Here is a 14,531-nt window from a genome sequence, read left to right as displayed (position 1 = left end):
GGCTATCTTTCAGACACACATGTAACATGGAGCTTATATTTAAGAACATAATGACTCAAAATGGGGTAATAAACCAGGCTTCCATCTATGAATTAACTAAGAAAATCAAATCCAGATCATTCTCTCTAGGAAGAACATTTACTATAAACAAATGATGAAACAGAGTATAAAATACTTAGTATGTAATTTTAAACTACATAATAAGTTAAAGCTATATCCAGAAAATTTTTAGCAATTTATATTGGATATATAAAATCTAGAATATTCAGCTTTATATTTAATTAGTTTTCCTTTCCATTGGGACAACTAAATGGAGCAAAGCCACTAAAAATGTTTCTAAAACTGTATTTTCAATATTAACATTTACACTGGGAATTGGAATTGCTGGGATTTATTTTGGATCCAATTTCTGTAACAGTCCAAGTGTGAATTCACCTTCCAAGTGTGATTCAGGACTTTAGCTGCTAGACCAAAATAGGATGCTGCACGGAAAGCATCTTCTCTGAGAGGAGCCCTTGTCCTGACATCAAGGTCCTCACTTGTGCCACGAAGCCATCAGCACAAAGGCAATGAGACACACTCCATATCTGCCATAGCAAGTCTAGAAAATCTGAGCTACCTACCCACAAGTGGTGCTGTTCGGAGGGAATCAGCAGCAACTTTCTACACGTGAGGCCCTCTCATAGCTGACATCACAGATTAAGTGTCTTCTACTGTCACCAGAGCCTAGTGAATGTCCTTCCTACCTGTACAAACAGCATAACAGGCACAAGTCACAGAAACCACTTCCCTAGTTCATATGATCCATTCCAGAGCAAACCTCAGGCCTGAGAGTCAGGACCAGCACTCTTACTACTGAAATCCTGGTTCTAGGTCTGTGCTGTGAATATCCAAATCTCTGATGCCAGTATGCAGAAGTTCCTTATGAGAACTTGTTGGATGAGTGGGTAAGTGTGCAAATGGGCCAGGGCCACTCCATCCTACATCCCAGCACTTGCCTTCATCTTCAAAGTGACCTCTCTGCACAGACTAAAGCTGAGACTAACCCATGGCACAATCTCGGGATCACCCATGACACTGAGCAGGGAAGGTTGCTCTGAGTCTCAGGGCTATTTTCCAACAGTACTCAGAGTGTGTGTGTGTCTCTCCTGAGCTAAAGCCTCACTGCCGCAACAGCCCAACCCCATTCACATCTCAACCCTGGAAACAAGGCAGAAGAGGCTGGCCTCAGGTCAAAATATCTGACAACAGCCTTCATATATGTGCAGAACTGGGAACAGACTAAAGATGTGCTCACACTTGGGGCAATCAAAAGACTCGATGGGAGAGCAGAAGGACTGGGAACAGACATGGGATCTTACACAATGCAGGGGTGGGGATGGGGAATACAGTGAAGGAACACCTCTGAATTTCAGCTCATCCCACCAGTCACCTACCTACATGGTGGCTTGGGACTGATCCCTGAATAGGCTCTAATGTGGCCCACAGTCTGACCATGCCAAAGGCTCCTCTCAGGCCTTGACCAGCAGCATTTGCCTGGTCAGCACTAAGACTAAACAGCTTTCCTTCCCATGGACTTTCTGCTGTGTTGGTGGCTCCTTCTAAGCTGCACATAGCTGACCAATGTTTGTCTGGGCGGGGTGAGGGGAGAGCAGCCACTTAGGAAAGGCAGGAGAGAGGGAAAAAAATCACTGAAATTGTATTGTCACAGTTCAACATGCGGCTTGATACTGCAGTTTCAACACAAAACTAAATTTTAAAAGGCATGCATTATCCCAGTCTTAGAAAAAACACAATTCATTACACATGCTCTGTAGCCCCTTAAAGTATTTCAAAAGCTCACACTTTCCATCTTAAATAACTTTGGTGTAACTGGATGTACTATCTTAACAGCCTCCATTGTTTTAGAGGTGTTTCTATTAGTTTCAAAGACATATTATAAACCACCAAGAGCAATTGCCACCACATGCAGTCACTCTGCTCAGTAACTGACAATGAGCTTATTTAGAAGTATGACCAGGAGCAAAGTCCCCATACTGTCCAGGTCTAGTTGCTATCATGTGATACTATGCTCTTTAAGATGCTAGCCTAAGGAAGGCAGCCTCACAGCAAAACTTTTCCTGCAGCAGATGGCTCTAGGGGACTTAAGGAGGGTGCCCAGAGCTAGGACCGCAATAAGGCCAAAGAATGAGGTCAGAATAAGGCTTGGATGCCCCAGCATTCTCCCAGCTAGGTGGTTTGTGCTGAGGGTCTACAGAACAACTGGCATTTCTAAACTGGGCTACTGGGTCAATGCTTCCCATAGTTTTGCTTTTGTGAGCCTGACAGGCACTATTACTTCCAACCTTTTAAAACTTAACTGAAAATACAAAGGCCAGCAGGACTGGATTCGTTCAAGATGAGAGCAAGTGGGTGATTAAATGGGCTTTTTTGAGCCTCTCTTTGTTCTACACATATAGTAGCAACCACAAGGGCACAGATACAGTGCCCACGAGGATGTAGGGACCGTGATATTCTTTAAGCCTCACCATTCTATTAAGTATGTCAGTCTTCATTACACTGAGCAAGCTATGAAGACTGCTGGCTCTGAAATTAATTTCTTCTTCATCCTATAAAAACAATAGCTCATTTTATTTCCTGAGGAATTATCATTGCTGGCTTCAGAGCCTGCCATGGTAACAGGCCATGCCCTAATCCTGTGGGGTGGTAGCTCTAGGCAAAGCCTAGGAAAACAGGCAGGGGCAGTGAGTCTCACAACACGGGCAGCTATTCTAGGCTAGAAGCATTTTTTCCTTGGGACATTTTCTAATATTTCCAATTATATGAAGACAGTAACTGTGAGCAGCATTTGTGAAATATTTTTCATCCAAAAGCCAATGATTTGAAATTTTATAGTAATAGACAACTTTTGAATCCTGTTTTTTTTTTTAAAAAAAAAAAAACAAAACCAAAAACTATGGATTTCAAAGTCTTAAAACACTGAGTGGAACTAAGTACTGAAATAAACCCGGTGCTGATTGTGGAGATTTATCCTCTGCTTCTGCAGAAGGAAAATATTCCCACAGATATGGTCTTACCCTCTCAGAATAATAAGCAAATTTAGGGCAAAAAGGCACTAATGAAGAGTGGCAGCAAAAGGCAGTCGTTATGAATCCTCTCTACAGAAAAGTCTTGTAATGTTAAAGCTTCAAACTTCCGCAGCCTCACAAACATCCTTGCAAAAGCACCCTGTAGACAGAAGCTAAAAGAACCTCTGCTCATACTTACAAACATATTTTCAGAGCTTCCTTTGTTGGCATGCCCTAATAATTCCATAAAGTATCAGCTGAAAAGAGGCACTAAAATTAACAGTGAAGCAGAGAAGCAGCTGGCACCAGCAAGGCTGAGCCATAAGGCAGTCCACCCCAGAAGACACTTTCGTGTGGCATGCAAACTCCACCTATATGTCCGAGTAATTTACCTTTCCTCTCAGAGCGCTTCTTGCGCCTCCTTTTATACCGACGCCCCACGATGCTGAGGAAGGTGCCCGGGGTCAAAGTCCCCAAGCCCAGCGATGCCATATGGACTGATGAGTGGATGCCAGCCCCTGCTAGTCCCAAGCTCATTCTGCGTTCCTCGGTCGCTCAGCAATAACACGGAGAGTCGTTTCAGTGTACAAAGCTGAGAAGGAGGCGACAGCCACCCCTGCCGGCAGGATATGAGTGACTGACTGCTCCTCTGTCTCAGGCTCATTCATTAAGCCTCAGAACTAGGCAGAACTGGGCTGAATGGGACCCAAATGCACAATGATTTCCTTGCACATCCCCCAGAAAGTGACATGTGACAGTTAACCCTACGATTCCAGCACAAAACACTGGGTAGAAAGAAGTGTAGTGGCTGCAAACATTTCTGGGGAAAGTCTCTTACAACAAATATCAAAGTCCTGTTTCAACAAAACTTCCTAAATTGTGAATAAAATAAATAAAATAATATAAATGAAATAAATAAAATAAAAATGAATACCAATAAGGGAGTAGTTTGTAAAATAAAAGAGCAGGAGAAAAAAGAAAACTAAAAATGGGCTGCTACAAACCACAATGCAGACAGGGTGAAGATGGGAGATGAGAAAAGTCATAAACATGCCAGTGAATGGTGAGGCTGGCCCAAGAGAGTCCCTGGGACAAGATGACCTTCACTCATGGTCTCTCAGGTATCCCCTCCTCTCTTCATTCATGTGTTTGGGACCAGTGCTGACCTGGTTCCTTCAAGAGTGTAGGGCATGGGCACTGATGATCAGTGCTGAAGGATTGGGGAAGACACTAACCTCTATGTTTTTCATCATGCCTAGAGGACTAACACACAGAGCCAGCCTAGCCTAGGACAGTACTCTGCCCAGCAAGAAATATGTGCAAATTGTGTATACTTTCAATTATACACTTTAATTTTTTAATCCTTTAGATCAAGACTTCACATGCTTCTTCTGTAAAGGGCCAGACAGAAAGACACAGCTGTATGTCTCTGCTGCACTTATTTTTATCTTAAAATGTATAGAAATAGGTTATAGCCTAGCTGCCAACATTTCTTAAGGTTACTATTATCAACAAAACATCATATCTTGATTTGCTATTCGTTCCAACATGAATGAGCTTACCACAGAATGCCCACACACATGTAGTTACAACTTCATTCAGGCGTCTCTGATATTTTGCCAACTTTCAGTCATAAAAACCCATCTTTCCACATGTTCTTTCCATTCTGAAGGCATATTTGTCAGAGAACAGAAACACTGTTTCATTAATACATTGATTTAATTTTTTTAAAATCTAGGCAAGATATGTTGGTCTCACTGTACTCTTATCTCAAACCTCCACCCTGCTACATCAGGTTCAGGGCAGGGATGGTGCAGCAGACAATAGGCCCAGGGAGGCAGCAGCTGTCCTGGAGATGCCCTGATGCTGGCAGATGACAACGGCTCATGTATATGCATGGTGAAGTCTTAACTTTATACATGATCTACGCTCTCACCACAGCAGGCAGGAATGCCTCAGGAGACACCAATAAGATGGGTGTGGGGTGTCTGGAAGTATCTGCTAAGAAAGGCAAGAACCAAGAGCCCTTGGGGAGGTGAGGCTGAACCTGCAGTGCCCTGTGGTGGTACAATGGTGAGTTAGTGTCATGGGTGGCAAGCAGGGCCTAATTTGAAAGGGCTCTTCCAGCTTAAGCAATACTTTAGAACTTGTCCTGAGAGACATACAGAATTCACATTTGTATCCTACAGTGAATTGGTAGGAGGGTAGGATGTGAAGAGACAGGGCTGGTGCAGTCATGGCTATAAAGCAGAGAAAAGGAATGATGGAAAGCTGGCAGAGAAGAAAGGCTGTGGGCTCTCGGGCCAGGCCTGAGGAGGGCAGCAGAGGAAAGAAGCATGCTTCCAGGGGAAGATCAGACACCAGAGGACACAGAGCTCAGCTCCTGAGAGGGCGCTGTAGTAATCAGCTCAGGCAGGCAGATGCTGGCCCTGTTCCTACACCCTGGACTGTTGGGGACCAGACCAACAGGGGTTACCAGAGAGTTGATTCTCCAAAGCCCAGCTAGGATGACAGAGCCCTCCTTGTCACACCTTCCCTTCCTGATTAGATCCTGCAAAACCACGTTAGCACATGGTTTAGTGTCACTGACAGAGGAACCCAGCCTGGAACCCACTCACCTGGGCTCTGACTTCAGTACAGCCTCTTCCCACCCATCACTAGAGGGCTATTGGAGCTCAGTATCATCAAGGAATGGATCCAAGATACCTGCCCCCATACGAGATGTGTAGAAGTTCAGGTCCCTGACATAACTGGCACAGAATCTGCATGACCTGTGCACTCATCTTCCCACAGACTTTGTCACCCCACAAGTACTTTTCATACCCAGTACAACACAAATGCTATATGAATGCTTGTCATACTATATTAATTAGAAATGGCAAGGAAAAGTCTATGCATGCTCACCCCAGAAGCAATTTTCCCAAACATTATCAATCCATGACTGGAGGCAGATAGATGCTCCACAGATATAAAGAGGGGTTATTAGTAGGCAAGAGCAGTCAGAGCCAAGTCCAATACTTATAAGCAATTATTCAGCTGTAATACCTTTTATACTTTTATACTCCCTGGGGCTCTTGGAGACCTGGACACTTGGGAACAGAGGACAATCCTCCTTTGGGTACCAATAGTACATCTAAGAAAGACTGGGTGTAGGGGAAGCACCTTTAAGGCTGCCCCATGTATGGGAAACAAAGAAACCCTTTCACAGAGATTAGTGGCTAGTTTTGGAAGCAACTCTGACATGTCTCCAGTGTTAGTCTAAGAGGGCTGTGTGTCAGGCCTGCCACCTCACTAGGCCTCCTGCCAAGCAGTCAGCATGAGTGGGCTGCCAAGAATAAGGCAGAAGAGATGCCTAGAGGCACCACAGAGGGCCAGGTGGCCTCATAGGTTTGGACACCAGCCCCAGGGTGATCTAGACCTATCCCACACCTCTAAGAACAAGCCTGTGGGAACCACGCTGCGAAGACATGGTCACAGCTCAGAGGTTCCTGAGCTGGGGTTGGGGACTCCTTTTCTGCCTTGCTGTGTTTTTACTGTGCCCCCAGGATGCTTGGTCTTGGGAGAAGACGGCCTGTTTTGAAAAACATCTGGTCACATCATCTCCAATCTAGGAGGCAGGCTCTATAGTCTCTTGTCACAAGTCACCGGGACAAAAATCCACTTGCCTGTGCTTGAATAGCCACTGGACATCCAAAGCCACAGTCAAGATCAGGTGTACGGTACAGCTCCCACCACAGAGTCAAAAGCAGCTACAGAGACGAGCACCAAGCCACAGAGCCACAGAGAAGATAATCGCTTAAAAGGAAAGTAAGTGACCCTCAGTTATTGGAATAAGGAACTGGAAAGGCTTGGCCCCACTCAATTATATGGAGTCCCTTGCTGTATTTAACAGCAGAGACTTGGCATCCAGGCAACAATGAGCAAAGCTGGTGCTGTGTGCACTTGTCTTCTCACAGCAGCCATCTGGATCTCATCAGACAGCACAAACCAGAGCACAGCCAATGTCCCAGGTCCATGGTTGACTTGGCCTTCTTGAGAGTCAGTGTGATTTTTGATTGCAGCAGTTTAACAAAGAACATGGCATGAGATCTTTTGGAAACTGGGGTATATGGCCAAGAAGAACTCTGGTGGCACTGGTGTGGTTAACACGCCAATTAACATTGAGTCATTCCATAGTCTCCAGTGAAGAATACATGTCCTAACTCTGTGTATACCGTTTTCTTCTTCTTCCTCTTCTTCCTCTTCCTCTTCCTCTTCCTCTTCTTCTTCTTCTTCTTCTTCTTCCTCTTCTTCTTCTTCTTCTTTTTGCCTTCCAATTTCTTCTATCTTTAGGATTAGTTAAGAGAAACATCAAAACAAAAGTCTGATTCATGAAAATAAAAAACTGCTGCAGAATGAAGTAATCTAGTGAGCCAGAAGTGGCTTCCCTGACAGTCACACAAACTGGGTGAAATTTAAAAAACACTTCAAGCCAGGTGTGCTGATACACGCCTTTAGTCCCAGCATTCAGGAGGCAGAGGCAGGTGGATCTCTGAGCTCGAGGCCAGCTTGGTCTACAGAGTGAAATCCAGGATAGCCAGGTCTACGCACAGAAAAACCTGTCTCAAAGAAACAGAGTGGGGGGTACCGAATTATAAACCCTGAGTCGGTTATTTACATAAACCCAAAATGTGAGAAAATGTAACATTCCTCAATATAATATTTGAAAAAATATTAAGGTGCATGTGAGTGAGTGAGTGAGTGAGTGAGTGAGTGAGTGAGTGTGTGTGTGTGTGTGTGCTTGGTGCCCTTGGAGGTCAGAGGGAGATATCAAATACCCTGGATACCCTGGATCTGGATAGTTGTGAGCCACCATATAAGTGCTGGGGACAGCACTGGGTCCTCTGTAACCACTAAGTCATCTCTCTAGCCCCTCTTCAATATAATATTAAAATGCCTCAGATGTATTTAATAACAAAACCAGAAAAATATCCCCTTATCTAACTCATATTTATTGGAGAACAGGATGTCCTCGATACTCAAAAAACATCAGGAGACAAAAATGCATGGCTGCTTTCCTGAAACCTTTGTTCAAACAAGGACAAAAAGGATGCACAGGGAGCATCAGACAGCGAAATGACACAGCACGCCCTGCAGGTAGTGGAGAGATGCCTAGAGTGGTCAGCATGGGGTAAGGTTTCTCCACTCTGATAAGACAGTAGGAAAATGGACCTCAGGCTGGTGAGGGAGCTGGCCATGAACATCAAGCATTCATATTCCGTAGGCAGTGCCCAGGGGCAGCTAGGTACTGGCCGCCTAACTGCCAACCAGAGATGAAAGAAGGGGTCTACGGGCTCAGCATGTGGGACTTCCTAAGCAAAGTGGCAGTCACTCTAATAGAGGGGACTACCATGGGACTGTTACCAAGTTTCCACCTGGTTCTGACCTTGTTTTAAGAATGCTGGAGGCTGGGAGGGAGCAGTTAGGGGTGAGGCTTAATGCAGGAACACAAGTCACGACTCAGGAACAACAGTTTAAGATGCAGGAAGCAAGCATCCCATGATGCTCAGAAGCACAGCCAATAGCTTCCTGGATACGAGTGTGGAATCCAAGAAAAGTGCAAAGGAGAACACAGAGGGAGACCATAGGGCAAAGGAGCAGGATCTGGGTGTTTGCAGATCCACAGGAGCACACAGCTAGCAGGGTCTGAGTCTGGAAATCAAGAGGAAAGCCAACACTGTAGACAAGGGGTTGGAACTCTCCTACAGAGGTACACTAGATTATCAGCAGACTGGCTTAGATGGGCAGTGCAGGAGTCTAGATGGGGTCAGGGTTCTAGGCGAGGTAGGGCTAGAGCAGGGAGTTCCTCAGGGAACATGCTACTGTGAGTGCCTCAATGGCACCCATCCATACTACAAGTACCTATACATGTACCCTATACATGCTCACTTAAATCTCACCAAATCTCAGTAAGGAGGCTTTAGAATGACTGTATAAGGAGAACCAGACACCCATCAACTGCTTTACAGCCATTCATGCCATGCTTGTTTAAGGAGTTGTGCAGTCTACAATCTACACAGGTACATGCATCACCATGGTTATAGCACAAGCTAGAGCTAGTACCCCAACCAAAGGCTGCTTCACCTCCAATGGGCCAGGCTTATACACAAGTGCTCACTTATTTACTTCCCTGAATCTTCATCTGTCAACTACTGAAAGCAGCCGTGGGACAAATCCTGGGCTAACCTGAGAGTGTATGTCTTAGCTTCAGAGGCTCTCAAGCTGTCTGGGGCCTGGCAGATGTAAGCCCAGCAGCTGCTGAGGCCCTGCACTGGCTGAGGTGCAGTCGCAAGCAGCATGCCAACCTTGGGACTCAGGCCCCACGTTACTACAGCAAAAACACACTTGCTCTAGTTTACTCTTTAATAAAGCACAACTGCTGAAGCAATAAGCAGCAACAACACACGCTCCCTTCTTTGGGGTAGCAAGCTTACACTTTTCATGTTAAAATGGAGGGAGTGTAACTTAGTCTACTTGCTAAGCCCCTGGCATTGACAACAGCTTTGCTCAGCGCACTGCTCTCTGCAGTGATCCTACAGCACCACCTGCTGTCCAGAAGAGACCACACGCGAGCATAGCTCTGAGATGGGCCAGACAACACCCAGAGAGTGCTGTTTGGAGCTGACACTTGGTACTTGATCGGACATTTCCTTCAGAGGGTGTGCTGAGGCCAGGATGAACCGGGATACTGTCTGGGATGTGTAGGTTGACTTCAGAGGACAAGAGGAAGGTGTCTCTCCCTTGGTGGTAGTGTGAGAGAAACTGAACTTTTTTTTTTTTGGAATAGGTCAAAAATCTTAGCGGGGCGGTGATGGTGCACGCTTTTAATCCCAGCACTCGGGAGGTAGAGGCAGGCGGATCTCTATGAGTTCGAGACCAGCATGGTCTACAAGAGCTAGTTCCAGGACAGGCTCCAAAGCCACACAGAGACACCCTGTCTTCAGAAAAAAAAACTTTCCAAATCTCTCCTTAGACTTGTTCCCTACCATGGGCACTTACGCAGGCCCTGCCCAACCCCACGCTGTCTGGCTTCTACATTGTCTGGTGCCCTTTCTGTCTCACCCTGCTCCTACCTAGGGTGCCCACCTCCTGCAACCTGTCCGTTAAATACCTATTCCACTCCCGCACTGGGTTCACTTCATGTTGCTGGCAAAGCCTTGCCAGTTTTGTCCTTTGGCTCACATCTCTGCTTAAGATCACCAGGGAGCACACATACTTGAAAGCAGAGAGGCACCTGGCCCTGACCTTGTCCTTTTTACAGTTACTCTCTCCGTGTAGTCAATGGACCTTGACCATCACTAGTCACAAAGGCCTGAGAACTCTAGTGAGTCACAGAAAGACACATAATGTTTGCTTCAGGCTAGACACCAAGGAAGGGGGTGCAGCTCCCTCGCCATGGTGGGCAGGTCCTTGCCATGGCTGTTGTGGGTAAAGGAGGCATCCAGGGCCTTCAGTATTCCAAGTTTTGCCAGATGTTTCTTGGGAGAAAGTTTTTCAGTGTCATACAGCAATGTGGTAAAGGTACACTGATGGATCTCCACAGCCCCGGTCTGTGGGACCCTGCTGGAACCAATCAGTACGTCCAGACTCTTCCGATCTGCAGACCCCTTTACTTCCAGACCCGAGGATTCTGCAGCTATTTAGTGAAGAGGAAACAACAGCCAGCTTCCAAGGGCCAACTACTGCCCAACTACTGCCCAGCTACTGCCCAACTACTGCCCAGCTACTCTCCAGCTACAGCCCAGCTACTGTTCAGCTACAGCCCAGCTACTGCCCAGCTATACCAGAAGATGGATCTTGACATCCTTACTACACTTTCATGGACAATTCTGAAAACTTAAGAGCCCTAAGAGACAGACTAGGAATCCAACCACTTAAAAACTTAGTGTTCTTTAAAACACATTTTACTCAGACAACTGAAAAATTTTAAAAATGAAAACAGTCTCAGATCACTGACTCAATCATTCCAAAACTACAACTACCCTGCCCAGCTACAGATAGGGCCAAGGCTGCACCCCCTTCTACTTCAGCACAGAGTAGCCTTACAACCTGTTGGGGAACATTATTTTAAAGTGTGTTGCTTTTGCTTACACTGCATTTGTTTAACTCTGTGAAGCTGTGTTACTGTGCCTGTCTAAAACACCCGATGGTCCTAATAAAGAGCTGAATGGCCAATAGCGAGGCAGGAGAAAAGATAGGCAGGGCTGGCAGGCAGAGAGGATAAATAGGAGATGTGTGCGATGATGGGGGGGAAGGGGGGAGGACATCAGGGGTCAGAGCACTCAGGGAGTAAGAGTGAAAATAAGATAGAATAAGCCTCTGGGTCTGATTTATTTGGGAACTGGGTGGCAGCCCCCCCAAAAGCCAAAAGAGTGAAGAGTAAAACATCACAACAGCCACCTGTCAAAAGGATTCAAGGACAGAATCCAGGGTGACCTGTTCTCTACATGCCTCCTCCTAGGCAGCACTGGAACCCAATCAGAGGCCACACCATGCTCTCAGACCTCTGCACAGCAGGCCGACTGTGGTAGCCCAGGGTTCTCTGCTTCCAGGCAGGTCCCATGGTCCTCCCTACCTCTCCATGCAGTTAGGACCATCCACAGGGCAGGCACACTTGGTAAATAAATGAATGAATACAAAGTATAGAAAGGATCTTACTAGCACTGTGACTCATACAGGGACCACTACCAAAAGCCAACAGTGTACTCAAAAGTAGCAACTCTATTTCTTCCCTGCATTCAGGGAGTGTGCCATTTTCTCAGCTCAGGCCCTCTAAGGAAAGGGCGTTCAGGACAACATGTTTCAAACAGAGGGTGGCTGCCCATTTTGAGATCACAGTCACAGACTACTGAGCCTGTCTATGTATCACTGATATAGCGTGATAGACAGCAGGGCCCGGCCACTGGGACCACAGTAGCAATACCATAGAAAGGGTGACAAGGCCGTTCTGTTACTCTAAAGAAGCCTAACTAAGACACACACCAAAAGTTGTCTAAAGTGAGCTATGTGATTTACACACAAGCATAATGACGTTTGTATATCTTTATCATATGGGTTTTTTTTTCAGCAATGTAATCTCTATGGAAAAATTAACTCACATCACCCAAATTAAAAACAATACACAACTTCTACACTGCGGCTAGCATTTATTCACAAAGAGCCAGTAGGAGGAGACACACTCCACAATGCCGATACTTTATTATTCCAGTCTTTAGCTTTGCTTGCTCAACACATGCTTTACCTAGCGCCTTGTGACCTGATTTTCTTGTATCTCTTTAAAAACAATTTATTTGTGAAATGGATATAAATAACTCATTCCTATAAAGCATGCTTATATTATATAGGAATCTTGCTGTTTCACATACATGACAGAATTAAGGCAATGCTTTATTTCTATGGCATGTTAAGAATAGGTAGTCATTAGTTGAGCTCAGAGAGGCAGCATGAACCTTTAGGCCTCTTCAGACTCACTTCAGCTCCGGGATGCTCCGTGTCTCTCAGGAAACTTTGGTTACAGAGAAATTGACTTCACATTGCTAATGGAGCTAAAAGATGGGTCATCAGCAAAAATAAAACTCTACTCCCAGGCACATCAATGAAGGTAACTGTTATTTTGTTCTTTCCACTTCCTGACTACCCCACCCCCCGGCTGCCCCGCCAATGAACAACATCAGATGTAAATAAAACAGAATCTCCTTTAAAGTTCTCAGTTCTAGAACATTTGTGGGCACAAAAATAATGGATGAGACATTTTTTTGGCACAAATTCAAAGCCCAGTGGAAGAGCGTCCACTGCTGTTCCCTTAAACATGGTGATCTCAGGGGCTGCGAACTGTTCTGCTCACATGGACACCCTCTGTAACTCACCTACTCCCTTGACCCTAACTGCTACCCAAGGCTCTTCAGTAGGCCATGCAGGACTGGTCAGTGGATGGCTCACACTGGAGCTGCCACACAGGTGCAGAGTCTATGGATGAGGAAGCAGTGAAGCCACGAACATGCTGGGGCTACAGGCACAGAGCACCCTCTGCCGACACAGTCCTCCCATCTTTCCTTATCATCAAGAAAAAACGTCTAACCCTCACTTTCTTGAATGTGGCCATAACTGAGTTACTCTTCATACTAGCATCTTGGGGGCTTCAGCACCCCAAAAGAAACAGATGCTAACTTAACTGACAGTCATAAAAACGAAACACTGAAAAAAAAAATCTAAGAAAACAGTAATAAATGGTAAAAGGCCTTCATAGGACCTTGCTTAGTACCAGGCACAAAGCACTGACTTTATCAACAGTGATGAAATCAGAGTCAGCCCCAAGGACGGCTGGCGGGATGTGAGGTCTAAGGATGACTATGGCCACAGAAAGACCAGAGTGAATGAACACAGAGTAACAATCTGTGCCGGGAATTATTCAGTGAAATGCGTTTCAAAGGCAATCCAGGGGACTTAATTAAAGCTTTCATTTTCTTTTCTTAAAGGCAGGGGCTTTGCTAGGTATCCCAGGCTGACCTTGAACTCTTAATCTTCCTGCCTCAGCCTCTTGAGGGCTTGGAATTCAGGCCTCTGCCACCGCAGCTGGCACAAAAGTCATCTTCTGTCAGACTTTATGAGATTTTAAAAGGCTTTTACTTACCTTGAAATTTTTTTAGTTTTTATTTTGGTTCAAATCCTGAGGCAAAACTCCTTCAGGACAAGCAAAGTGAGATCACAGCTCAGCACTGAAATAGCAAGTGTGATGCTCTGGGCTGATGTCTTTAGCCACACCTCGAGTTCTCCATGTCCAGTTTGACAAATCTCGATCTGTAATAAAAGATTCAATTACTCAGTACTTTAACTCAAGGTTAAAGGTTTTCACCAATTTAGAAATGAACTCTAACAATATTCTTATTTGTAGGCTGGCCTTGAACTTGAGATCTTGCATCCACACCTTCCCAGAGCTGAGATTACTTACAGGCATGTGCCACTGATTCAATACTCTGAACTCTAAAAGTCTTCTTCCTATACGTAAGCTTATTCCATTTTACACATGGTCTTATGAATTTTTTCCTTTCTTTCTTTTTGTTTTTTTTGAGACAAGGTTTTTCTGTAGCTTTGGTGCCTGTCCTGGAACTAGCTCTTGTAGACAAGGCTGGCCTCGAACTCACAGAGATTCGCCTGCTTCTGCCTCCCAAGTGCTGGGATTAGAGGCGTGCGCCACCACTGCCCACCTGGTCTTATGAATTTTTAAAGGGGAGCCACAGTAATCAGTCACTTGACCACCACAAGTTGGTGCACATGTTACACCCACACTTAAATCTTGTTGGCCCAACAGAATACCCTAACAGAACACCAGAGTTAGAAAGGAAGGAGGCCTCAGGTAAAATATGTTCTCTTTAAAATATAATGCACACATTCATTATGCATGCAAATACAGGTGTGCGAGAGTAC

General features: G+C 45.4%; 1 protein-coding gene across 4 annotated transcripts in view; it reads right to left on the bottom strand.

Annotated features, from left to right (window-relative positions):
• Window positions 1-14,531, bottom strand: part of Adarb1 (adenosine deaminase RNA specific B1) — a 122,611-nt gene that overhangs the window by 49,572 nt on the left and 58,508 nt on the right. Inside the window, exon 2 of one of the 4 annotated variants that reach the window (XM_041634621.1) lies at window positions 13,738-13,904. Coding sequence is in view for 3 of the 4 variants with exons in the window: in XM_041634624.1 (XP_041490558.1) it covers window positions 6,734-6,758 (25 nt within the window). In the remaining variant the exon portion in view is untranslated. Of the gene's footprint in view, window positions 1-6,733; window positions 7,214-13,737; window positions 13,905-14,531 lie in introns of those variants that run through there. The other 3 variants (XM_041634624.1, XM_041634620.1, XM_041634619.1) reach the window with 3 other exon arrangements.

Source organism: Microtus oregoni, unplaced genomic scaffold, assembly GCF_018167655.1.
Source record: "Microtus oregoni isolate MIOR12 unplaced genomic scaffold, Mior012 000046F_ref0000063, whole genome shotgun sequence".
Taxonomy (NCBI): Eukaryota; Metazoa; Chordata; class Mammalia; order Rodentia; family Cricetidae; genus Microtus; species Microtus oregoni.
Note: the sequence above shows the minus strand (reverse complement) of the source record. Positions and strands in the feature narration are given on the sequence as shown.